Source organism: Ischnura elegans, chromosome 11 (assembly GCF_921293095.1).
Source record: "Ischnura elegans chromosome 11, ioIscEleg1.1, whole genome shotgun sequence".
In the NCBI taxonomy this organism is placed as follows: domain Eukaryota; kingdom Metazoa; phylum Arthropoda; class Insecta; order Odonata; family Coenagrionidae; genus Ischnura; species Ischnura elegans.
Genome location: NC_060256.1, coordinates 33,117,133 through 33,140,275, shown reverse-complemented (window position 1 = coordinate 33,140,275; position 23,143 = coordinate 33,117,133). Strand labels below are relative to the sequence as shown.

Sequence of the window (23,143 nt, the reverse complement as noted above, 5' to 3'; positions counted from 1 at the left end):
TATGACGTGTTTAGAGTAGACTAATAGGATATAATGACAATTTAATGGTAATAGCTGGATGATGATTTTAAGAGACTATACTAAAAGATTCATTCAAGAACATGAGAAGGGTTAGGCCATGTATTACATCATGGCATTAAATATGCAATACCCTTCAGGCATCATTATATTGAAATGGAGTTATTTTGGATGCGGAAAAAGATAGGTCTATTTCCTGAAAGTTGAGTTTGATAACTACCAAATTATTTCCGCAGAATTCTGGTAGTCTTTGGAAGGCTTCTCTGAAGAAGTTATTGCCGAAGTTTTTCCTTGTATCAATTTTATTCTTGGAATTGCTTTTACCCGAGGAATTTTTCGTTTTGATTATGGTCCATAAATATGGACCACATGTGTTTTTAACAACCGTTTTTACTCAAAACATGAAAACGATTTTTACCACTATGATGTTATATGTTCATCTGGAGCCTGGTTAAACTCAAAATTTTACTGATAACGTGGTTAAACTTGATAAAGGTGAATTTCTTGGGTCGATAGGCTTGTAAAAATTGGAGGCGGTGTTGTTATTTACGTGCACAAAAATAAACTCTTGCATCTTATCCACATCCCCGAGTATGTGTTATTCTCAGTCAAAATATGTGGTCGTAGAGCTGTTTGATGAAAATAATCCTAAAAATTCATGTGCTATAAGAGCACCCAAAAATTAGTGTACTGTACAACTTTGAATTAATCTTTACGAAATTAATTGCTAATTGAATTAATGTAATCATTACTTGAGATCTCACCATTGATCTCGGAACCAAATCTGGTTGCTTTTTAATATTTATAAGAATTTATTCAAAGTAATAATATGCATTTAGTACACTTTAATCCTACAAATCACTTTTTCCAGGGAGACACTTGAACAGCAACTTCATTGTGGGCGACGGAGATAAAATAAATTCAGAATCTCAATGCCTTGTCCCTTTTATAAATCACTCAATTTGATTCAAATTAGACATAAAACTAAATTTACGCGATTTCCCTTTGCACCATTTACGTATCTTGATTTTATGAAACTTATTTCTGATGGATTTCCATAAAAATCCATTTCCAAAAAAATTGTTCAATTTTTTCCACGTCCACCGACATTGATGAGAAAGTCTATTGATATCGAAATCTTAAATTCTGTGTATAATCATCCAGAAGTATGCACTAACCATTCTTGACGTCCCGTTGCTCCTTGGCTAACTGTAAAACTGTTTTAGAAGGGTTCTCTTTTCTCCCATTTTACTCAGCATTTAGTCATCACTTTCTCGGTCGATCCATTTGCTCTTAATCATTTTTCGGTAACACCACATTTCAAATGCTTCCACTCTTGACTTTTCTGCTCTTGCCAGCGTCCAAGCCTCGCTTCCATAGAGAAACATGCTCCATCTTCATGCTACTAATTATTTTTGGGTGGGTAGCTACCTTATTTGGTGGGAACAAATCTTTTTGACTTTGGTTGTATATAAACCGGTATTGAGCGTTGAAATTCTCTTAAATCAGCCCAATTTCTATGGTATTTAGTTAATGATTGGTGATGGTTTTCCGGGTTTACACCGCGTTGATTCATGTTTTTGCGGACGACAGTTTCGGGCGCGTTCCAGCTCCCGTCTTCGGGTCCAAAAAAAATTTGGTCGGGATTTGGTCGGGTTTTTTGGACCCGAAGACGGGAGCTGGAACGCGCCCGAAACTGTCGTCCACAAAAACATGAATCAATGCGGTGTAAACCCGGAAAACCATCACCAATCAACTCACCGCGGAAGCCTCCGTAATTAGTTAATGATTGTTTAAAATATTTTGGTGTAGTTTCAATATCTCGTAGTGTTACTGTAACAATTTTTCCACTGATAAAAGAAGTACGAGGGATGTCGAATAATGTGTCTATTATGCCATAATCAGAGTCCGGACGCAATCATAGTTTTTTTACTAAGTGTTTCAAGGACGTGACAGCTGAGATAATATTGGAAATCTGTATCTGCAGTGTGGGTCGGAAGATACAGGGGCATTTTTATTTTTAACATAATTTACATATGGTTAGATAACTTACATAGTAGCAATGTAGTTTTTTGATTTTGGTTGTGTTCGTACCGGTGTTAAAAGTTTAAAAGTCGCTCAAATGAACACAATTTCAATCGTATCAAGCTAATGATTTTTTTCTCCTTTGAATGTAGGCATTATCCATTTTTTCAGATTTACTGAAACCATCTTGGTACTAATGAAATAGGTAAGTGGGATACTAAGAAATAAGTTTATTTAATCATACGCGAGAAGGTACGCTATCTTTATTTTTTCCTGAGTTTCTTGGACTTAAGAGCTGGGATAATATTGAGAATCTGCTATAGCAATGTGTTAGGGAAGGTTCAAGGGGTTTTATTATCAGCTGAAAATTGAAAATTACTCAGTTTACCTCAAGCACTTTTGTTCATTCGTAGGTTTACAATACATTTTTTACTGTACGTGGTTATGTATTGAAACCGGTCATGTGCATGCATAATATCACTTGTGGAAAATTGCCTTTGAATATTAATTTAATATAGTCTAGAATTCCACTTGATTAAGCCTGAATCAACTCCCTTTATACATGATCAGATTTCGGAAGACGCGCCTCACAATTACTTTCGTCATCTTCTTCTCGTTCGTCGGATTGGCCGGGAGGCTGTTGGTTTGGAATGCTTTGGATGACGGCATAAAGAGACGGAGGACAAGGAAGGTGGACAAGTTGCCATGAAGAGGCCCCACTCCCCTCAATTCCCGGGAAGCGCTCTGCGATATAAAAAAAAAGGTCGTATATGTATATATGTATGTATGAATGAGGGCGCGCGCACGGGGGGGAGGGCATGTAAAATCCTTTTGAGATTCGGGAGGGTGGGGTAAGGTTACGAGGGGGGGGGGGTCCGCCGCCCCCTACTCTTGGCTGTGTTCTCGTGTGCATGTCCTCCGTATTAAGAACATGTTCTCCTCAGGGCCGGCCCTTGTTCGGCCCGCCCCCTTTGCCTCGTGACCCTTGGGACGGCCCCTTATAAGGGCCTGGGAGGGAGCTCGCCCACAGATAAAGAGGAAGGGGATCGATACAGTCGCTCATAGCACATGCATGCATACTTCAAAAAACGGCAAAAATGTTCCTCGCGAGGGCATTGCGCGTTGTTCGTCATCCGTGTAAGCGCCTCAACAACCCCCGGCCACTCCAAGATGCAACTCAATCAGACGCGGAATTCTAGGGACCACTTCAGCCGAGCTCGTGTCGGCGTGGCGGGAGAATACATTTCACTTTCTGTTCCTCATGCTTTATTGTTGATGTTGACCATGGTGATGGCAGACTTTTTCATCAGCAAAGACTGTTCTCTCACTCTCCCCACTCCTTGTTTCAACTAGAAGTTTTTTCAATTCGATTCATTTATCATCTGGGGCCTTTCCGGCGCATTAGATACTTTACAATAGTACTATAATTCAGGAAAATCAATTAATTGATGAAAAACAGACCACGAATACAAGGCTCAGTGAGTGCAAGTACAAAGAAAAGAAGAAAAAAAGATGCATACCAATACACAAACTTGCATCCCGAATGTGGAAACCCAGGGATCCAGCCGCACAAAATGTCCACAATTATGATATATATTGGAAACAATCCTACTACTTATTCAAACAATATGCTCAAGGCTAACAGCAAAACGCAGCTCTAGTAGGTAACACATCAAGCAATATCAAAAATACAAAATTATATTCTTCTTCTAATCGCATCAGTAAGCCATAACACTAGCAGGGCATGAATGGAAATTGCAGTGAACTATCAAGAAGAAAATTTTACACTTCTATCTTAAATACACCTATTGATGGCAAGTGTTTTATTTCTGTTGGCAGTGAATATTATATTCTGGCAGCAGTTTCCACAAAAGATTTATTGAGACAATCACGCGCACCGTTGCAATTTTACACCTAGCGTGAAATTTTCCATGTATTAATTTTTTACAAATGATTTTTCACGGCGAATTTCAGCCTTGGTGTAAATAAGTTTGTGTAGTTTGAATTTCACAAAATCAGGATGGAAGGGGAGGGAGTAGTTCCCTTCCCTTTGTCACATTGCATTCCTAGGATTTTTGTTTGAGGATATTGCATCGCCCGGGATTTGAACCCAGGACACTTCGCTCAGTAAGTAAGTGTTCTACCCTCGGTACCTTCACTCTCCCCTAGCAATAAATTTACCCTGTGATGAAGGTAGATCGGTTTGAATTATTTAGGGTAGAGTTCATCCTGGAGTATGCCACGGGTGAACTCCTCTTACACTTAACACCTGGGTATGGTATTTTAAATCTAGTGTCCACCACCGTCATCACCGCTTTCTTTTAAGAAGCTGCGGTCTCTTGTTAAGTCTGCGGTACACTGAAAAACCTCTCCCATCTTTCACACAAGAATTGCCGTGAGAAAAAATTTCCCTGGACCGGGAATCGAACTACGATCCTTGGGCTTTGCGGGCCACTGCACAGACCACTAGCTATCCAGGTTCTTTAATTCCCATGGCGATTGTACCAAGGCTCATGGTATTAGGTGTTAGGCCCTCATGGTCCATCAAGGATGGTAACGCGAGGGAGAAAGGAATTCCAAGAAGCCACAATCGGCTGAGAGCCTCAAACCTGCGCTAAAGCCGCGCAAAGCGGTGTTTATAGTATATTTCTAATCCTGCCGCGTGAACGGCGGTGAAATATGCAACAATTGCCTTGAGAAAAAATTCCCCTGGACCGGGAACGGAACCACGGACCCTTGGCTTTCCGTCCACTGTGCAGACCACTACCCTATCCAGGTTTTTTTATTCCCATGCCAGCGAGGGCCTAACACCTAGTACCATGAGCCTCAGTTTAATTGCATTGGGAGTTAAAGAAGCTGGATAGCGTAGTGGTCTTCGCAATGGCCCGGAAGCTCAAAGGTTCGTGGTTCGATTACCGGTCTAGGGGAATATTTTCTCATGGCAATTATTGTACATTCCACCGCCGTTCACGCAGCAGGATTAGAAATATTACGCACTCTCTCCCATCTTCTTATTTCCGAAAATATTTTTTGCCTCTTCGATGCATGTAAGCTGCATTTGCCTCTTATCATACAGTTTTCCTTTTTTAAATCCCTGCCTTTCTGTTTTTCTTGTAGCCAAGTACCACTCTACACGAAGGTCTATCCTGGTTTCTTTTAGCTTCAATTTTTTAAATCTATGTATCTTACCTATTGGTCATTTTGATGTTAATGTGATTGATTTCAGTGTTTTTTGTAATTTCTTTATTCATTAATTTTTAACTGCGCCGCTGTAAAATAAATATATTGCCGGAAACAAATAAATGAATGAAATAGCACAAAATACGCGCGATGATCGATATTTATGTATCATCGCTTTTATATACTTTACATCGCTGAAAAATAACGCTATTGCTGTATGCGAAAAAAATAAATTGATTTCAAAAATGCCTCGAATGGCGAATGATCTCATATGCGATGATCTCAGTACCAGATTTGTAAAATTTTACAAAGCTGCAACCTGCTGAGGCAGCATTTCACCCGAGGAAGAAGGCTAGCGCTGCATACCGGGAATGGTAGCGGTGCAGAAGGACTTAATCCGTGAACTTAATATGATACAAAAGAAATCTGCGTGATTCGTCAAAAACTGCTGCGGGTATTCAGGAAGCGTTATACCGATATTGAAGGAATGGAGTTGGGAGCCACTAGAAAATCGGAAGCTTCGTGCTATGCCTAGATTGCTTGAGCAATTGAGAATAGATATTTTTAAGAATAAAATGGAAAAAATCACATTAGGAAACCACTGCATTTCCAGGTCTGACAGAGGCGAAATAAAGAGAGATAATTTGACGAATTGATAGGTATGGGAATTTTCCCCTCGCACGGTAAAGGACTGTAATAAAATATTATTCCTTATTAAGTTTGAGCATTTCCTTTTTAAATATAAATGGCTGGTGTCCTAACACCCCCTGCCACACGCTTATTGAATCTACTTGCAGAGTACATGTAGATGATAATATATCCATTTATATAGAAGCGAAAAATGCCTGTAAATGTAGAATGCCAGGCTGTACATCTAAAACGAGGAAAATGTACAAAGAGTTTCCTTTATGTTTGTGTATAGTTAAAAACAACTGTGTTAAAAATATCATCAAAAATGAATGATAACAATGGTAAAATCCTTCACAAGAAACCAAAAAGAAGTTACGCAAAAAACAAAATGTCTTCGCATGATTTTGCTTTGGCCATTCTCTGTATTATTTGGGTCCTGAGGTGCACAAAGGATGACCTCCCTTTATGTCTAAATAGGCTGTTAAAATTTTTTTGTAAATTTGGTTTTCAGTGCTCCATAAATGACCATATTTCAGTAAATAATATATTTTAGGCGAGACTTTGATCTCACGTCTGAAGAGGATATGGGTAGTAGTGGTATATATCCTGAAATGGGTGGACAGACGCCATATGTGCGATAGATCAGCGGCTAGATCCATGCAATAGGTAGGTCGGAGATAAGGAAAAGGTAAGACGGAGGCTCAGACCGGGGATTGAAGTAGTGGCACCTATGCTGAAATGGGTGGACAGGCACCGTATTCGCGATAGCTCAGCAAGGCCTGGGTCCATGCAATAGGGAGATCAGTAAAAGGGGGAGTTTGGGAAGGGAGGTAAGGAAAAGGTAAGACGTAGTAGGAGGTGGAAGGACAAGAAGAAGAATGGATGAGGGGAGGATTCTTAGCTTCTTCCTTTCTTGTCGCTGAAAGGGATTCCCATCGTGATTCATGTGGAGCGGAAATCATGGCCGGTCAGCTACTACACACTCACTCACACAGACACACGGGAGCGAGGTCAAAGGCAGGGGATGGGCCGATAGAAAATGATGCTGAATGCGTCCATCCGGTTGTGATGATGATGTCGACAGGGGTTGAAGGGGTGGGGGTGGGAGGGTTTAGAGAGTGAATACTGGGGTGAGGGGTTGGTATGGGGGAGATCAGAAATCGTCCATCCGGCACGGAGCCATCTCCTCCGCCGGAAAATAATAATACAGAGAATTGCTTTTTCACATGAGTCGCACGATTCGGCCGGCTATCTCTCCAGGGTCGCCGGCTCCTCGCATATCCAGGCCTTTACGGCCGCCGTATACCTGCGAATTTAGATGAAATACACATAGGTATACTTTTAGGAGAAGAACATGCCTGCAGAGCAAATTCATCGATGCACATTATGTGATCCCTGCCTATGTCTATTTTCTTAAAAACAAATTAATAATTTTAGGCAATTTTTGGCCCATGTATACTTACATAGCTGCAGGTAATTTTCGGCAGATATTTTATTTTCCTTTCCCGACCAATTTCAATAACATTTTTATTGTATTTGGGAATCACCGTAGAATAATTGTTGGGTATCCAGTTGGATATAAAAATGTGTTGAAATCATGGGGTCGAAACCAGTGAAATATTGTCTTTATTCACTCATAAATCAGATTGAGCCTATGACAGATTCCAATGCATTTTGTACGTATTATCCTCAGGTGGATACCTAAGCATAATACAAAAGGTATCGAAATTGGTCGTGAAAGGAAAATTAAAGTATTTTCCAAGAATTTCGTATATGTGCAAATGCTCATGAAGTACACCTTGGCATACTTTTAATGAAGTACTTGCGCACATGCGATCCCTGTCTTTGTCTATTTTATTAAAAAAAATAATAGTGCTAGGCAATTTTCGGCAATTATGTACTTTAATTTTCCTTTCACAACCGATTACAATGCATTTTGTATTACATTTGGGTTATCCACCGTAGGATAATACAGAAAGTATTGAAACTGTTTGGCCGAAATCGGTGAAATATTGTCTTAGTTTACTAATATTTTAGAATTCCGCCAGGTTAAGCCTGAAACAGCTTTAATGTCTTTTTATTGTCTTCAGATGGAATTATTTCATTACTAATTTTAAGCACACTTGTGGTGTCCTTTCGACATAAATGAATTGGCGAAATGTGTATTTTAATTATCATGACCTATACTCCAAGATCATAAACACTACATTGTTGTAATAATAAGGAAGGTCAGGAGAAGAAACTTTATTCATTGAAATAAAGTAACTTAAAATTTAATTAGTGTGATAAAAATGTTCGTAAAAAATTCATCAAATTATTCTTGAACATTAATATTGGCATAGTTTATTAACAGCTGAAATTTGTGTCAACGCATTTTCTGAGAGAACACACATAACTCATCACCTCGCAAACATTTTATATTAAGAAAAAAGTATTTTAGAATATAAAGCATGAAATTATTTATGAGATATAATAGCTTAGAATAAATATATCTATATAAGTTAAACAAAGTAATAGTATAAGTTCAAGAAAAAAAATCTCTCATCTTCTTGTGGGTATTTTTTTTAGTAGTTGGTGACGCTGCAAAAGCTGTCAAGTTGGTCAAAGCTGGATGATTTGTTTTTTTCCAATTTTATAACAGCTTTGTAACAACAGTAAAAAAACTAATAGTTAAAAAATATAGTTGCGTACACTCACCTCCGAGAAGAGGAAAATTTACATAGCACACTTGAACCTAAAAACATATTTTTTACGGTTTAAAACACAAATAGACCAACAACTGAACGTATAAAATTTTGAACTTTTTTAACTGCTTTACGAGGCCTCAATGTCTAAAATTCCCTAAGTTAAAAAGTAAAAATTAGAGAATGCAGTAAAAAAATCCGCATGTACGTTCCCCGGTCAACCCTACGTACATTAAATAAAGAAAATGTCTTTTTAACAAACCATTGTAATTATTTTTATAATCCTTATTTTTGTACTTTATTGATTTTTTCTAAATTTATAATAATAAGTGAAGAATAACTCTAATCAGTACAGCCGCTATTAAATAATAAATTATGTAAATTAACTATTCTTCGGTTATTAGGCGGTACGAGGTTCGCCGGGTCAGCTAGTGAACAATAAGAAAACATAAGACGTGGGCTGACCTGTTGTACAGTATACCTATTCTAATTTATTTCTGCCCGGTACGCCTTATGTTCGTTTTCTCCATCATAGGAACCTGATGGAACTATATGGAACTTTCCCTATTCAGACTTCAGCCTGCTCCCTACGGATTCCTTTGGTCCGTCGGGCGGAAGTGCCGCCCACGGAGGCCGCCCCTGGCCCGGCCACCCCTTGATGGGGGAATAAGGGAGGGGATCATTTCCTCTTCCCCAGGAAGTCCCTAGGGTACTACTCAGGTTTCATTGGTTTATCCTGATGAGGAAATGGACTAGCATTTACCTCTATTGATATTGTTGCAAAGCCTCGTTCGCAAAAATTTGACGTACCATGTCGTGTCTATGGAGTTAAAATCTCATAGTGACGTTATTTGGTTCACAGTAGATGGAAATGCGGTGACTTAAACGAGAATAGTGATTAATACAGAAAAGCTAGTTCCTGTTTGTCTAGAAATTATTAAGTGGCAAGGAAAATAGTTTTTTTATTTAGAGACTCATTAAAACTATCTAAATACTGAAATAAATTCCTTAATTGATGTGCGATTTTTGTTGTGTTTGAAGGAATATTTTATTAATGGCTGTTTCGGGGTTAGTTAAGTTACGCCAAGTTAATTTTTTTACGAATGGGGCTTAAGTTCTTAAAAGGTTAATATAATTCTAAAGGAATAACTGGCTTGCGGAAGGTATTTTTTGTGTCCTCCTTGATCACAAGTAGGCACGTAAAATTCGCGGAGAAGATGAGTATGCATGAGTAATCCGTACAAGTTACTGTTGAGAATGATATAAAAACGTTGTTTCGATTCAACTCAATGTCAAGTTTATACCATCACAAATGTAATGAAATAATGCTATGAAGCAGGGCCCGATCCAGAATTTTTTCTGGGGCCGGGGCACAAGGACCTGATAGGCAAACGGTCTTCTTATATTTGAGATCAAAACAACATACAACAGTTACCTTGCGAAATATTATTTTTATTTCGATATGTTAGTTATTTAATTGAAATTAAATGATCGAGGTTTCGTCATTTACAAAAAAAAAACGAACGTAATGATATCCGTATTAAAAATCTTGTCTATTTTTTAAGTGTTTAGGGGGGAACGTGCCCCTGTACCCCCAAATCCGCCTATGCATATATTCAAAGCCTCGGCTTATGCCGGCGATGCCAAAGTTAGTTTATTTTGAGCTAATGAGGAGAATCTATGTTAAGCTTTACTAATTAAATGGATTGTGACGGAGAATTCTCAAGTTTAACGCCGAATACAGACAGTTTCTCACGAACATTTCCGTTCCTTATGAGCATCTGAATAGTACGAGCGATATTGCTTTTCTCATGCTCTTTTGGTTTATGTTTTGCCATTTGCCTTGAGTTGAAGTCCAAGAGCTGAGTGATTACACCTCGTTGCAATATTCTTAGTGTGGAAATAATATTGTGAAGTGATATTGATGGTTTTATAGTTTTGTAAGTTTTTCGGTCCTGATGCCTCTTTAATTTTGTAAACAGCTAAATGAAATACGCTAGAGAAAACTTTAAATTTCAATACCTGATGTAAAAAAATAGGTGAAAATATTAGAGCGAATTTTAAAAATTAATATTCATACATGACTCTTCTGTAATATATGTCAAAATCAGCTGCTATAATACGCTATATTGAGAGTTATTAGTAAGAAATCTTCTTCCCGATCACCCTTCTTCAACTAAGTGTTGCTGTTCGATGCTGTTGGCCCAAGGTTTACTAAAATTAAAGAGGCATCAGGACCAAAAAACTTACAAAACTATAAAACTGTTCAAAAATATCACTTCACAATATTATTTCCACACTAAGAATATTGCAACGAGGTGTAATTAAACCTTGGGCCAACAGGATCGAACAGCAACACTTAGTTGAAGAAGGGTGATCGGGAAGAAGATTGCTTACTAATAACTTTCAATATAGCGTATTAAAGCAGCTGATTTTGACATATATTACAGAAGAGTCATGTATGAATATTAGTTTTTAAAATTCGCTCTAATATTTCACCAATTTTTTACATCAAATATTAAAATTTAAAGTTTTCTCTAGCGTATTTCATTTAGCTGTTAACATGAATGGTGATGTCTGCTGCGCTGGTGGCAATTTTCGCTAAATTCGTCATAATTAGCTTATTTAACCAAAACAACTGTTTATTGTAATTATTTTTCCCATTGCTTATCATTTATTGATCAGAATTGACCAATTGATCAAGGGCCGTATTTAAAATTCAAGGGTGCCAAGTTGATGGATTACCAAAATGTTTCATTGGATCACTATAGGCCATCACATGAGCATTTACCTAAATGTCTTCACAATCACATGCAGAAAGTTTTCTTGGCGGAAATGCATTAATCTTCCACCACGTATAGGTGGCTTCAATGTAGATTTCATAATCTGAGAGAGATTTTACTGCCCAACAATAATTCGCGAGGAAAAGTTAAAAAAATAGAGCTGATGCCGATAGAGTTTAATCGATATGACGGCATTGAGAAAGCTGGTTTAGCAGTATTTTTGGGAACATATTCCACCAGGTGAAAATGAAGCTCCATAGGCAGAACGAATACCTATCCGACTTGGAAAAATGCAAGGCGGAACTTCGTCAGAGCAATTCCTTTTGATTTTTTAAGGTCTTGTGTCCTAACATTCCCCGCCACACGCCTATTGAGGCAGTATGCGGTTGAGTGTGTTGATGTAGATGAATATGATGTATTACAATGTATTCAACTTTTAATATACAAGGAGTTTATTCAAAGCCACTATTTTGCCAAAACAAAGTGGCAAGATTTAAATTCATGGTTTATAAGGGAAAATAACTATCATACAAAAAATTAGATGACATACAGTGACGTTGACTTCAGAAGATCAAACTAACTTCAGCTGTAGATCTTAAATGATATATTTAAGAGGTTTGGGCGACCTAAGGGGTTTTGCCGCTCTACTCGTCGTAGGCAGAAACAACCCCATTGATCTGGTGATCTGGTAGAGTACCCTAAATAGCCTTCATTTGACGCAAATTTAATTCATGAGTTTGGTTAACTTAATTTACGTGATTTACCAAGCCATGGCTTCCGTTATTTTTACCCATTACTAATCAATTATTTAACGGAATCGATCAATTGATTATAGCGACTAATTTGCCAAGGAAGGTGGAAAAAAAAATTTGTTTACAATAATGGTGTCTAGGGGCAAATAACGATGTAAATCAGACAAAAATTGAATAATCATGTGCCCCGGACTTAAAAAGATCATACTGATTTCGGCTGTAGATATTATTTATACGGGCTTTGGCCGCTCCAAGCGTCTTAGATGAATAGAATGATTTCTTATTTAGTAAACGATGACATTTACTATTTAATTTACTTAGTTGCATCCGTATTTTTTATATATTTGTTGTATTTATGTTTAATTTTTTAGGCTTGTAGTTTTAATGTATAAGTTTTCTTACTTTTAGTTCATCTGAAAGGGCAGTAGGCCTGTTTATATTAGTGCATATCTATAATTCTTAGTCAGGGTCTTGCCATGCCACAGTCAATAAGGCAATTGATCTAGTGGAGGACCCTAATAGCCATCACTAAACGCAAATTTCATTTACGAGTTGGTTTTGTAAAATTTATTTTTATTTTCATTTCTCATTAAACAGCTCATTTATGGCCTTAACAACGGGGAATCAGCTACAATCACCAAAGGAGAAGGATGTTCATAAACGCCCATGTCCAGGCTAGGTGCAACTTACTAAGACGGGTCACGAACCCACGACCTTTGTTTTGGCAGGCGAGGACTTAACCCTACCGCCACAGAGGCCGGCAAATTGTTGAAAATTGGCGTGATTTACCTAGTCAGGGTTTCCGTTACCCTCATGAATTTGATGATGCACGCAGGTTATCATCTCCATTTCATTATTCGCACGCCTTGTTGTAGCAGACACCTCGAGAGATTTCCCCCTCTGGCGGGGCGCCCCGCGTCTGTGGAGAGGCCCCGACCGCTGTGGCCTTGACCTCTTCGCACCGTCAAGGGCCTTCCCATCATCCCATCCGTCCTCTCTGTGGGCCGATATCTTAATTTCCTCATTCCCTTGGGCCCTTCCCCGCCCCCAGATAGATTGCCGGCCCAAGCCGACCGCTATCATCCACCCTTTCCCAAACGTTCGCCCCCGCGTTTCCTAAAGCCCCCGCCTTCATCTCCGCTGCGGCCAAAAACAACCCCTTTCACTCCCCCCGCAACCCCACTTGTGCCGCAGGGATGATAGCGGAACATGCCTCGAGGAAATCCTATCCGGAGAAACGAGGGTATCCCCTCATTTTGATAGAATTTCGTGAACAGCGAATTTTAGCGAGCGGTCAGGTTCATATTTGTGTTCACTCAGGTTGACGCTTTGATTCCATTTGGCTGAGATTCGAAGCGGGTTCCCCTGACTCGCGGTAACGCCACAAACCCACCATAACTAGACGAGCATATTACTTTTTTTAATTTTCCTGTGTTTCGTAGTTCTTAGATATTTGCATTAAATCGTTTTTTTACAGCATCACGTGAAATTTATAAGTTTTCTTTTCTTTATCTAATGCCTATATATTTTAAGATAAAGCGTATGTCTATGCAATGGGAATGATCGCATCTGATGTAGCAAATGCATGAAACGTTTTCTTTTTACTTGAGCAGATGAGCAATCATCAGCACTGCACGCAATGCATATGCATTGATGATTTTCTTTTTCCCTTTTTAATATTGTATTATTGCTCCTCCACATTTCGTTTTATTTGCATTTTAATGGTAGATTGTGATTTAATTCATACATTCAATTGTAATATTGATCGTAATTATATATGATTTAACACTTTCCCGGCGAACAACTTTTGAAAAATCTTCTCGGGATACCGCGCGGGTAAGATTATAATAGAGCTCCGACCGGGTTCGGGTACCGACTCGCTACCCATTCTCAGGGAGCCGTGAGAATGGGTAGCGAGTCGGTACCCGAAACGTCGGAGCTCTATTATAATCTTACCCGCGCGGTATCCCGAGAAGATTTTTAAAAAGTTGATCGTAAATATATGATGTACCAGCGACAAAAAAAGATCCACGGCAATAAATTGAACCCTAGATGCTTATTCACGGAAAAAAGGTGATTAGCTCCCAACTATGTTAGGCGGGTCAAGGCGAATGGCCATTTCTTCGCAAAATCACGTTCTTCCTATTTATAAAATGATTTTTACTTTAAAAGTAACTTACTATGAAAGTTAAGCGTCTTTTATTTAATTTATAAGCGTGGACTTTGTTGCGTCACGCGTCGAAAAAGATACGTCGTCTATTACGAATATTTACTATCGGTACGTAGGTCGAAAAATCGTAGAAATTTCCTTCCACATAGGAATTTTTTTTCTTTTCTGCAGAAATATTAAATCATGATTTCGCTAGTAGTGGGCCCTGATCGTTCCCATAGCGGCGCGGGTATCCCCTATCCATCCCTTCAAAACCGATCCCTTCCTTGGAGATGTCGCGGCGATGCCTCCTGTCCTTTTTCCTTCTTCTGTCCTTCATCTCTTGAAATGGCAGACTTGGTTCCAGGCCCTCGAGAGTGTACCCCATGCAGGCCCGCCCTGGGTTTCCGAATCCACTGTCGATACGTAGGTTTAAGTAGAGCCCACCCTGAGTGAGGCCATTGCAAGGTGAATGCAACCCATTACCCTCACGCCGAATTTTTTTTTTATCGTCACACCGGAGACTGAGCGAGATTTGATGAAGACTCGAATGAATACGCAGGGAATACAATGGTCAAATCTCGGTAAATTCATAGATAAACCTCAACACCGTCATCGTAAGTCAACCATCCAATAATGGCCGATACCAGGTGGAAACGAATAAAAAGCGAATTCAGATATTGTATATATCAAAAGAGAGGCGACTAGGACCTGCGTTTACCTGGGAAAACAGAAGGGTGAAGAAGTGAAACATTTCTGCTACTTGGGAAGCCGATTAACTAGTGATGGACAAAGCAAGAAAGCAGCTGCAGCATAGCGCAAAGGAAGCGGTCGTTCTGCATAAAAGGGAATCTGATTACAGTCGAGAATACTGGAGCAGTAGCTTAGAAACTATTCTTCAGTAGCATGTCTCTTTGTTGTAGATTAGCATGGACGTTGACTGAAGCAGAAATGTCAAGTGTGGAAAAGTGTTGCTATACAAGAATGATGAAGATAAAATGGATAAAACGTTGAGCAATGAGGAAGTCCTGTGAAGAGTGATAGGTAGGAGACGCCTGCTGAAAACCCTTTGAATAATAAAGGACAATTCAATCGGCCTCATGTATCTACAAAATACCCTTTCAATCACCTTTAGGGTGTATAGCAGGGGGTGATCAATCACTAGCATGCAGCATACAGGTTGATGCCCACATGTTCACCACACATGTGCATATGACACATAAGGTACTATATACTTCTTATGAAGGCAATGTCCCTATAAACTATCCAAAGCATGCTCATAGAAATACTACGAAAAGTCAGAAACATCATGAAGGAATAAATTAGCTAGTAAGCTTCACTACCAGTCAGCTAACCTGTTTCTATGTCCTAACACTGCCGTTAAAGTCTCTTATGGATCGCGGAGAAAACGACATTCTACATCTAACTGTTGTACAGTCTATCTCTCTTATTTTTATTTTTATTATCTTATATACCGTAGTGTTTTGGCGTTCATAAGATATGGTTAAATTCATCGGAGAATAAATTGCTCTTGAATTTAAATATAATAATAGATTTCGTCTAGTTTTCAATCTACGGTCTGGCAATTACGGAGTTGTTCCAAGTGGTCAGTATCACTTACAACAATATTTGCTGGGCATTAGGGTTAACGGCCTTATGAAGCTAACTGTAGAAGAACAAGTGGATGCATGAAGATAGACAAGTTATGGGAATGGGTTACGTAGAACAGTTGTCAAGAATGTGAAAGGGAAGAAATACGCAAATATGAGAATGTTTGCGGACAAGAGAGCGGAATGGAGAGAATCGTCAAAACAATTATTGGATGGTTGACTTACGATGACGGTGTTGGGGTTTACAGGTGGATTTGCTGAGATTTGAACCTGAGTCCCTTCAAGCATCAACCCAAAACTTTGTACACCTGTGCACACGCATGGTGTTGATAATTTAATTATGCAATCAAACTTAAAAGGGTTGCTGCTCTAACGATTCCATTCTGTGAAACACGACTCATGTTGACGGTGGTTGGCCTCAGATTGGCCTCGGTCCCTTTGGGGGTTGAGTTTGAATTTGAGGGTTTTGAGAGGGTCGCTTAGGGGGATGATCAAGGGACGGGTGGGCTGGAAGTGATCAAAAGGACGCCGTCGGGGGTTGATGGGGTGGTTGGGGGTGGAATTTGGGGGATTGCAGGTGGCCCAAAAGGCCTTGTATTATGCGGTCGTCGGAGGCTTTAAACGATGAAGAGCCGTAAATAAGGCCCTTGGCAGCCAATTGGATTGATCCGCGGCAGTTTGGCGGAACACTGATAGGCGCGGGCATCCTCAGGACCATTAAGGAAAGTTCATCGACAAACAAAGCGGCAGTCGTGTCTATGAAAATGCCAAAATATGATATCGAAAGTTATAACATGACTTACATATAATACTATAATTACTAATGCTAACATTCCCTTTCGTCATTTTCCTCGTATTTAAGCCTAACGTCGGTATCATATGCTTCACGAAACTACCCTGACACTACAACGTTGATAAATGTTATTTTTCCAGGATACTGCAGGCCTACAAGTGTTAATTCCATTTCTTCTATCCAAAATAAATGCTTAAACCAATCCAGAATACGGTTAATGAGAAGGAATGTTCATCGACAAACAAAGCGACAGTCGTGTTATGAAAATGCCAAAATATGATAGCGAAAGTCATAATATGACTTACATAACATACTATAATTACTGATGCTAACATTCCCTTTCGTCATTTTCCTCGTATTGAAGTCTAACGTCGGTATCATATGCTTCACGAAACTACCCTGACACTACAACGTTGATAAATGTTATTTTTCCAGGATACTGCAGGCCTGCAAGTGTTAATTCCATTTCTACTATCCAAAATAAATGCTTAAACCAATCCAGAATACGGTTTATGAGAAGCAACATTTTAATTGACTATTCTTTTTCACTGAATGAATATAAATGAAGATAACTATACACACCACCTAAACCAACAACATTAAAACAAGCAGAATGTGCAGAATCTTTGAAACCCTATGACCAGCTCGGATTTCGTTGGACAAGCGGATCACAGATGTCATCAGAGTGAAAACAAATTAGCTGTTGATAATTCAATGAAATACTCGATTCTTTGCGAAGGTATATTTTATGCAATATATGTTATACTACTATGTAATTAGAATGTCAAAATATGCTGTCCTCATTGTGAACTCTCCCAGTTCTTAATACTTTAAATTTATGGTTCCAAAACGCGTAGCCACACATGTAATTTACGCATGATTTTTAAATATAATGTATCCCCCCCTTAAAGCCATCGAATTTTGAAACTTATAATAGAAGTTAGCAAAGAGGAATCATGAACCAAAAATAAGAAAATTATATTTTTTAAACTGTATATTATATATACGGTACTTTTCAGCGAGCACAAGTCGAATAATTTTTACCTATTCATTCACTTATAAAACTGTCATAAGTCGGACTTGAATTAGGAGTGTTTCCTTTCTCTTCACTCTAGATGTGATGCATTGTCTGTCGCATTCTGGTTGAAATTAAGCACTTATGACAAATAATTGGATTTTACGTACTGTATTTTCTGTGAATTTAATTAATTCTACCCTTCAAGTTTGTTTTTCAAGGAAAATTGCCATATTGTCAGCCAGTTCTAGTTCAGGTCAGGCAAACACTCCTAATTCAAGCGACTTGCGTGCGACTTGTTCTTGGAGTATATTTTTTACATTTATTTATTTAAGGAGTTGCTCACTTACAGCATTTCTGCCAATTTATAGTGACGCAGTAACAAACATAAAATTTTAACATAAAAAATTTGAACAGAGAGCAGTGGCATAAGATAGTAAAGAACAAAATAGAAGGCACGAGGAAAGGGAGGTGGAGAGGGAGGTTTATTTATTAGCCGAGGAATGGAACATGGCAATATCGAAGGTAATCGCAATTCAAACATTACAGGTTAATCGCCGGGATATTTGGAGAGGAATATGAAAAAAATGGATTTTGATTTTACAATAGGCTCTTTCGCCAATTACATTTGATTTTCGGTTGAGATATTGTTTGAAAAATAAAGAAATCAATGCATTTTCGTTTTTCGATGCGCCGAGTACTTGTCGAGTCTCCGTTGCTCCTCGGACTTGTGCGTGGACCTCGCTTGGGTCACTGCTGTTTATAGCGATTATTTACCTGCTTGAAAGGTATTCTTTAAACGTGTAAATAAGCAGGGACTCTAAAGAGGTCACAAACTCACGAAATTTGACTGCAGCTATCGCGTTTTCTTATTTCAAACTTCCGAGAGAATAGCTTGATTTTCTTATTTAATTGTAACTTGTTCTTGTATTTTTATTCAACAAGCAACTTACCCGGATGATGTCACCGACTCATAAGAAAAGTGCATTCGAACTTTCGCATTATCTTTGTATTTTTATTCAACAAGCAACTTAGCCGGATGATGTCACCAACTCACAACAAAAGTGTACGGGAAATGTTCCTTTTTCAATTTATTAACTTACAAGCGAAAAATAATTACTATTAAAAAAATAAAAATGTAAAATTGAAGAGAAAATGGCTGGATGTGTAAGGTAGTTTTTTCGCCGTAATTTATCTTTTAGTTGCATCCACCGAATTCTTGATGTGAATTGCGATTTGGGGTCAGAGTGATTGAACCCATTTTTTCAGCGATCTGCAATCGCGACAGGTACCATGAGCTGCGTCACATCTCTGAAAATCACGAGGAGGTAAGAAAAAACGTAGGCCAGGAGGATTATTGGGTCGTAAATAAACGGTATGAGAAAGCGTTTTCTGAACTTGAAGAAACAGCCCTCTATCACCACCGCAATCCTCGAAGTCATCAACACATCAATCCCCCTACATTCGAGAACTTCGGCAAAGCGCGAAGAACCTGCTTTCATTTATAAGTTACCTTATGGTCCATCTCAACCCAAGGAAAGTAATAGATATAATAAAAATGTATTAAAAACACGATTTTTTCAGTAACAGTGTAAAATGTACTTTTAAGTTGTAACATATAGTGTCAGTGCCTTGATTATGCAGCGAGCATATGGGATCCGGTGCAGAAAGACTTAATAAGTGAGCTCAATAATATACAAGGAAGGCTGCGGGATTCGTCAAAAACTGCTAAGCGGGAACAGGCAGCGTTACTCAGATGTTAAGCGAATTAGGCTGGGAGCCGCTAGTGACTCGGAGGCTGCGCGCTAGGCTTAGATTGCTCGAGCGATTGAGAATGGATATCTTTCAGAGCGACACGGAGAACATAATATTAGAGCCCCACTATATTTCCAGTTCCGACAGAAGCGATAAATGAAGAGATATTTTGCCGTACTTATGGATATGGGGATTCGTTTTTCCCCCGAACCATAAAGAACTTTAATAAATGCTAGTCGTTATTTTGTTTGAACATTTTTTTATATTTATGCTCTTTATATGTCTAATAACCTTCGAAAAGTGATAAAAAATCACGAAGTTCCAAACAGAATAATCGGATGAAGAGGCTTATTGCAACGGGCCATCTGACAAAGGCGCAGTATATATTAATTAGTGAAACGGCGAGAAAATATGGCCACAAAATATACCCAAGTTAGGACCAAATCAGTTTGGCAAAAAGTGCAGCATATCCTGAGGGAATATCTATTTCTCACTAAAAATGTGAAGCTAACTCGCAGTCTCTATGAAATCACGCAACCTCTAGGATAATATCTCCACTTAAGTTTTTAATGAAAGACTACCCCAACAACCCATCCTAATATGTAAATGGGGTTTTGACGGAAGTTCTGACCATTCCCAGTACTAGCAAACATGTGAGAAACCTAATGTAAGATACGAAAGCCTGTTCGCGACCTTTCTGACAAGTATCGACAAGTATACCTATATAGTATACTATACCTATACAAGTATACTATACCTATCTAATAACATAACAAAGAACAGAAAATACAGCTATGGTAAAAAATAATACATTAATTCTAATATAATACAACTAAAAAATTAATATTGACTCAAATAACCCAATTTCCAATTCTCCATAATAAATGACAATGGCATCTACCAAGAACGTGATAAACACATATTCTAAAATATTTTGGCATTTGCGGGGAGGATCTTAAAGATATCTTCACGTAGGCCGTTCCACTCCTGTATTCTTGGATGAAGGAAGGATTTTTCAAAATGTCTTTTTTCTGTTCTTTAACTTAATTAGTTTAATTATTAACATAGGGGCAACAGACGAAGTGAAGTACCTGGGATTTACGATAACCTCGAACCTCTCGTGGGGAACACATATAAGGAATATCTGTGGCATGGCCCTGAAGAAATTAGGATTCGTCAAGCGTATTGTGGGAAGATTTTCGGATGAGAAAGTGAATGAAAGGTGCTATTTCGCACTCGTCCGACCGCACCTTGAATATTCAGCGAGCGTATGGGATCCGATACAGAAAGACTTAATGCGCGAACTGAATAAAATACAAAGGAAGGCTGCGCGTTTCGTCAAAAACTGATACGGGCGTACAGACAGCGTTACGCAGATGTTAAGCGAATTAGGCTGGGAGCCGCTGGAGACTCAGAGGCTGCGCGCTAGGCTTAGATTGCTTGAACAATTGAGAATGGATATCTTCAGGAGCGACACGGAGAACATAATATTATAATATTAAAGCCACACTTTATTTCCAGGTCCGATAGAAGCGATAAATTAAGAGAGATGCTTTGCCGAACGGATAGAATATATTAATATAACATGGGAATATATGAATAATATGGGAATTCGTTTTTACCCCGAACCATAAAGGACTTTAATAAATGCTAGTCCAACTTTGTTGAGCACTTCATTTTTTTATGAGTAGATGGCTGGTGTCGTAACACCCCCTGCCACACGCCTTATAGGCGGCTTGCGGGTTATTATGTAGATGTAGATGAATTCTGACTTTACGATCGTTCCTTCCCATGTAGCGGGGTGAGTCCTGCTTTGAATCTATTTCCTTCCAACCTTAACTGCTGTGGATGGAATTTGGCAATGCGAGATCAACCCCACCTTCATTGACTGAGTGTTGGTGGCATCAAAAGGCCGTGTTTTGGAGATGAAACGTGGGAAGAGCAAAGAGGTGCCGCCAGGGCGAGCGACAAGTGATGCTGGAGGGCGTTGAAGAGGGCGCTGTATATATGTGTGTGTTTGTGTGTGGACAGAGAGTTTGCCGAGGTTGAGAGGCGATTGTGGAATGAAAAGGTGTTGCTTTGGACAGTCTTTTTTAGGGGGAGACGTATCAGGGGTTGCGCCAGAGTTGCGTTTCCTTGGCGCCACCTTCCATTATCCCTCGGTTTGGCTCATTCCCGCTTTGGGAAGCGTTGCTTTAAGATTGTCGCTCTGAGACAGGAGTAGCGGATTGAGTGTAGATAATGGAGAGATAGGCTTTAAGACGGAAGAAGACAAGGGAAAATAAAAGGAGGGCGTAAATAGCGATGAACCAGATAAGAGGTTCACTGTTTCCTCTAGATCGCCATTCCTTTAGTTAACCTCTTCGTTCGGTTGTTCCAAGAAATGCGTACCCTTCAAGACGCTAGGTTTATTTACTTCTTAAAAAATATAGAGTTGTTTCAGGCATAATGGGGAGGAATTCTAACATGTTAGTAAAATAAAATTTAGTGGCTTTGTTCCAAATATACTTTAATTATTCTTCAGTTATGGTTTTGCATTACCTTGAGTAACTGGGGATTATTTAAAACGCATTGAAACCTGTCGTGCGGAAATAATAAAAATATTTTTGGAGAATTATATCTCCCCAATATTTCTTATTAAAAAAACTTATTTTAAATGTTGAGAGGGACGCTAATTTTTTTTACTGAAACTGAAGAACTGTAATACATTTTTGATGCTATATTGGTGTTAAAATTTCCTATACTATGTTCTCCCGACTTTTTTTGACCTCCTAATTTTTTATTACTTGATTCAATTTTGTCGGAACATTTCCATCATCTATTTGAGAATGAAGTTAACTTTTTCCTGTTTTTCAGAGTTAAGTAAAGTAATTCGCTGTTAGAATTCTAATTTAATTCTTTCATTTGCCACACATATATAAAAGTAAACCTTCGCGTTGTATCGAAAGTTTTTATCGAGGATTCGCTTGATCATGTATTTAATAAGAGCATGGATATATTTTTTCCCTTTTGTGTATAAAATTCGAATTCAACCAAGTAACAATGCTGTACCGTTTTATTAGCTAATTACTAATGGTCTATGCTGCAAAGACTTATATTTAGCAAATAAAAATTTTGCCTACGATTTTTGCAGATAATTATGATACATAACAGTTCATTGCCTTCGGATTACGATGAATTTTTTTACCAAATAGGGTAACAGCATGCCTTTAGAAAATACAGATAGTGGGAAGATACCTCCACTTTCTCAATTCTATTGTCAAATGAATTTATGACGAAAATATTATCATAAAGGATGGAAAATTAGTGGTTGTAGGTACAACAGAAATATAAACAAATGTAAATATATGTCGTTTTGGTAGAAACACTATTTGAAGAGGTGCAAAATTATGCTAAGGATAACTATTTTGAATCAGATTCATTTCGTAAGAGTGCAAATAGTGCTTCACCATTCATAAAAAGGCTTAATCATACCATAAAAGAAAATAGTGGGTACCTTTTCAATTTGATTTCAGACATCCGAAAAGAGCTTCGGCGTACCTTGTAGAAAGATGAGCTACTTATCCCTCGAAGGAGATACGAGAATCTTTCACGAATTCGTTGGCACGTTTGAAAACTGTGAATCGAGGAGATTTTCCAGAGCAATTTTCCTCGGCGAGGGATTGTTGAAAGAGAATTGCTGCCTACCTGTTAGACTTCTTGGTCTCCTTCCAAGCGCAATTCTTTAACTTGTCCCTAAGTGGTCCACT

At 38.6% G+C, this 23,143-nt stretch overlaps 1 protein-coding gene across 1 annotated transcript in view; it reads right to left on the bottom strand.

Annotated features, from left to right (window-relative positions):
- Positions 1-16,348: 16,348 nt before the first annotated feature.
- Positions 16,349-23,143, bottom strand: part of LOC124167602 (piggyBac transposable element-derived protein 2-like) — a 35,593-nt gene continuing 28,798 nt past the window's right edge. The window contains exon 4 of the mRNA XM_046545582.1: positions 16,349-16,587. Within this exon, the coding sequence (XP_046401538.1) occupies positions 16,349-16,587 (239 nt within the window). The remainder of the gene's footprint in view (positions 16,588-23,143) is intronic.